Genomic DNA, 4,158 nt, shown 5'->3' with positions numbered 1-4,158 from the left:
ATATATATATATAGAGAGAGAGAGAGAGAGAGGAAACTGGAGGTGCACTGCCAGTTCACAGAAAACGTGCGCTGCAGGGGTTTATTCACAAAAAACCCAGCGATAAATGCTCCCCAAATATCTTCGTGACTGCCAGTTTCTCTCTCCTCCCAAATGCAAAACCCGTGACCTTCTCTCTCTCTCCCCCCCCCAAATCTGTGTCTTCTCTCCCAAAATCCCCAATTCCACGCCGCTCATCCTTCTCCGTTCCGCCATCGGAGCTCATCCTCCTCCGTTCCGCTCATCCTCTCTCTCTCTCTCCGTCAGCCATCGGAGCCGTCAGCCTCCGCGAGAATCGAGGCCGCCGTTCCCCAATCCCTCGAAAAAACACCCGATCTCGAACCTTCGAAGGAGGAGGTCGTCAGTCTCTTCGCCGTCATCACTGGAGGCCGTCGAGCTGTCCAAACCCTAGCCACGATTTGAGTCTCAAATCCTCCCCACAGACCTTACCCTCTCCCCTCCTCCTTACAGATCCTTTGACATCACTATCGTCGCCATCACTCCCGAGAACCATCGGACTCGTCGCCATCACTGGAGGCCGTCGAGCTGCTGATCTCGCGTCACTGGACTATTGACTCTCAGGTAACTAAGCTCACTCCTTCCCATGACAACTCAGCTGTCCATGTTTTAGTAATAAGGGTTTTAGTTTATGTTTAGTTTTTGCTTCCCTTGCTGGTGAAGAAATTGCCTCATGTTCTCAGAGGATTATCATTAAAATTATTGACAATTCCTCCAAATATGATTGCTCAAAGGATAGATGATTGCATGTGTTCAGATTGGTCTACAGTTTGCTCTAACTGAGAAAATCATCCTCAATTAGACAATATGTTAGTAGTCTAAGACATAACCTAAATCATACATTTCTTTGACGATTGCTTGACATCCTTGCTGCTTACAGTCTAAAGATTTTTTAACTGAATTGAACTTTTCCTCTTCTCCTTTGTTTTATATTCCAATAAGTTGTTTTGAGCATATATTTTAGAATTGTTTCTAACTTCTATAGAACCAGGGAATTGACGCTAATTGGAATAAACAATATTGTCCAGGTTGAGTCTACTGCGAAGTAATTAAGTTCAGGTGTGACTAACATTGCCAGTATTGGCTATCTGGTTATAAAACTAGTTGGCTCCATTGCATGTGTGGATGAATTATCCCTCTTTCCTTATACAATTTATTCCTAAAAATACATAATTATATCTTTTCTGGTTGTAATTCAATCTTCTTTGTTGTATTAGGTTTGGTTATTTTCTGGAATGGAGGAAACAAATTCAACTAGTGTAGAGTTCGGATCAAGTGCTATTGGAAGTGCAATTGCGGACAATACTGTAAATGCTCCTAAACCACTACTAGGAATAAAGTTTAATAGTTATGAAGAAGGTTATAACTATTATAACTCTTATGCATTGTTGATGGGTTTTGGAATAAGAAAGAGCATGGTAAATTACTCCCGTAAGACTAGAGAAGTAGTAGACAGAAAGTATGTTTGTGATAAGGAGGGCCATAGACCTAAAAGAGACAAGATAGAAAATCCAGTTCGGCGAGAGACCCGAGTGGGATGTAAGGCAATGATGCGAATTAAATTATTGGAGGACAAATCGTGGGAGGTCACGGGGTTTATTGAAGAACATACAAATCATGTGTTGAGTAGTCCAGACAAAGCAAAAATGCACAGATCACATCAACAATTCCATAAAACTCAAAGATGTAAAAAACTTATTGATAGTTTGCGAGAAGAAGGTATGCCTCCTTCCACTATTTCTCGTGTCATCAATGCAACTAATGGAAGAGAAGGTGAATTAGTGACATCACAACAATGCATTGATCATATCAGAACCCAAAGAGTCAACAATATTGGTCATGAATGCATATCTATCATTCGACATTTTCAGAGTGCGACAGCGAATGATCCAGAATTTTATTTTGCAATAGAAGTAGACAGTAGTGGACAAATGAGGAGTGTTTTCTGGGCCGATGGAAGATCAAGAGCATCTTATTTGAAATTCAGTGATGTTATTGTGTTTGATGTGATATACAGAACTAATAAGTTCAGTCTTCCATTTGCTCCATTTACTGGTGTAAATCAACATAGGCAGTCTACTTTACTTGGTTGTGCATATTAGCCGATGAACAGGAAGATACCTTTGTTTGGTTATTTGAAGAATGGCTGAAATGCATGCATGGCATTGAACCAGGTGCTATTATAACAGATCAGGATAGAGCAATGTGTAATGCTATTCACTCAGTGTTTCCAACGACAAGACACCGTTATTGCTATTGGCACATGCAAAAGCATATTATTGATCATTTGCCTACTTTGGTATCTCGTTATGGTGAACAGTTTCAAAGGTATTGGGGCTTGTGGTATAATAGTTCTTCAATTGAACAATGTGAAGGATATTGGGTTGAGATGAAAGAGAAGTTTGATATAAATGAAGAAGGTGAGGGATGGTTGCAAACAATTTATAAATGCCGAGATCACTGGGTGCCGTGTTATCTGAAGGACAATTTTTTTGCTGGAATGAGATCAAGCCAAATGAGTGAAAGTATTAATGCATTTTTTGATGGGTATGTTAACTCACAGACTCAATTACACGAGTTTGTGACACAATATGAAAAAGCAATAACTCATCATCGCTTAAGTGAAGCCCATGAATATTTTAAGAGACTTAACTCAAAGCCTGTCATGCTCCTTGGACATCTAATTGAGGTTCAAACTGGAGAAATGTATACACGCAATATGTTTGATGTGTTCCAGACTGAATTCAAAGGATTTGGTACAGAGTTTTGTGAAGAATTGAGAAAAGATGGGGACATTGTTGAATACAAATTCAAAGGATTTGGTACAGAGTTTTGTGAAGAATTGAGAAAAGATGGGGACATTGTTGAATACAAGGTCTGTAAGTTTACAGATAGAGGAAAATGGGAGGTGGTCACTTATGAACAATCTAGTCAGATGCAGTTCCGTTGCACTTATGCTTTGTTTGAAACTAATGGTGTTGTATGTAGACATATATTATCGCAAATGATGGCTAGGAAAATGGATTCATTACCTGACCATTATATCCTACACCATTGGACTATACATGCTCGACATCGTAACATTAGGGTTGGCAACATTATATATGGAAGAAACATCACAAGCTGTGAAGAGAAGATTAACTTATTGAAAACTTGGGCTTTAAGAGCAAAATTCAACAATGCGCTCGAGCTTGCATTTGCTTCAGAAGAGAAGATGCTAAATCTAGATGATGTGTTGACAAAATTTATAGAACCACTGCAAGAAGAAGTTGGAGAACATTCCTCAAATCAAGATCAAATGGTGGATACTCCTCAAATTTCTGCACACATCTCACATACAATGGAGCACATTCCTCAGATTGCAGTTCGTGATCCTGATAGAGCTGCAAGGACTAAAGGTCGTCCACGTAATGCAACTAGAATCCAGTCAGGTTTAGAACAAGCACAAGAAAAGAAAGAAATGAAGAAACGTATATGTAGCAGATGTGGTGAACTCGGGCATTATAGAACTAGCTGTAAAGTCAACTTGCCAAGGTACAATTAATATTTTTCCATGAAAGTTCATAACACATAAATTTTGCATTTAGTACAATTATATATTAATTTGTCATGTGATTTGCAGCTAAACAAAAATTGGTCTGGATTCTTGAGCACCAAATGCATGGATTTGTGGAAGGTAATGGTTAATACATACGAAATAACTTGTACATTGCCCTTTTTTTAATATAATGTGTTTTTTTTAATTTTTTTTAATACAGATGAAGTTCTCAACAGAAACTGGAAATGGAAGCTACTTGTTTTGAGTTTATTTTGTAATGAAGCTAGTTGGTAATGTAGACTGCAAATGTACTATTGTTTTGAGTTTATTTTGTAATGGAAGCTACTTGGAAATGTAGACTGGGAATGGGTTTTGAGTTGTCAGGTGTGCCTCAACAGAAACTGGTTGTTATCCTTTATTGGGTCAGTTTTGTTGTCTATTTTGTTGATGAGTGTTTGTGTCTCCATTGGGCTGTTTTTCCATGCTGTGGCTCAGCTTTATGCATAACGAGAATACGACAATTTTTCCATGCTAACAATAAAAAGGTTGCTGTTTTGTCAGGT

General features: G+C 38.6%; 1 protein-coding gene and 1 long non-coding RNA gene across 2 annotated transcripts in view; both read left to right on the top strand.

Moving 5' to 3' along the window:
- LOC109829717 (protein FAR1-RELATED SEQUENCE 5-like) overlaps window positions 1-3,072 on the top strand; it is a 9,443-nt gene extending 6,371 nt beyond the window's left edge. The window contains exons 2-4 of the mRNA XM_020396758.1: window positions 1,275-2,112; window positions 2,232-2,932; window positions 3,046-3,072. Of these exons, the coding sequence (XP_020252347.1) occupies window positions 1,275-2,112; window positions 2,232-2,932; window positions 3,046-3,072 (1,566 nt within the window). The remainder of the gene's footprint in view (window positions 1-1,274; window positions 2,113-2,231; window positions 2,933-3,045) is intronic.
- On the top strand, window positions 3,332-3,886 carry LOC109829356. Its single transcript, XR_002244000.1, has 3 exons — window positions 3,332-3,591; window positions 3,680-3,733; window positions 3,816-3,886. It is a non-coding gene; the product is annotated as an uncharacterized LOC109829356 (long non-coding RNA).

This window comes from Asparagus officinalis, chromosome 2 (genome assembly GCF_001876935.1).
Source record: "Asparagus officinalis chromosome 2, Aspof.V1, whole genome shotgun sequence".
Lineage (NCBI taxonomy): Eukaryota > Viridiplantae > Streptophyta > Magnoliopsida > Asparagales > Asparagaceae > Asparagus > Asparagus officinalis.
This window is presented reverse-complemented; position numbering and strand designations above follow the sequence as displayed.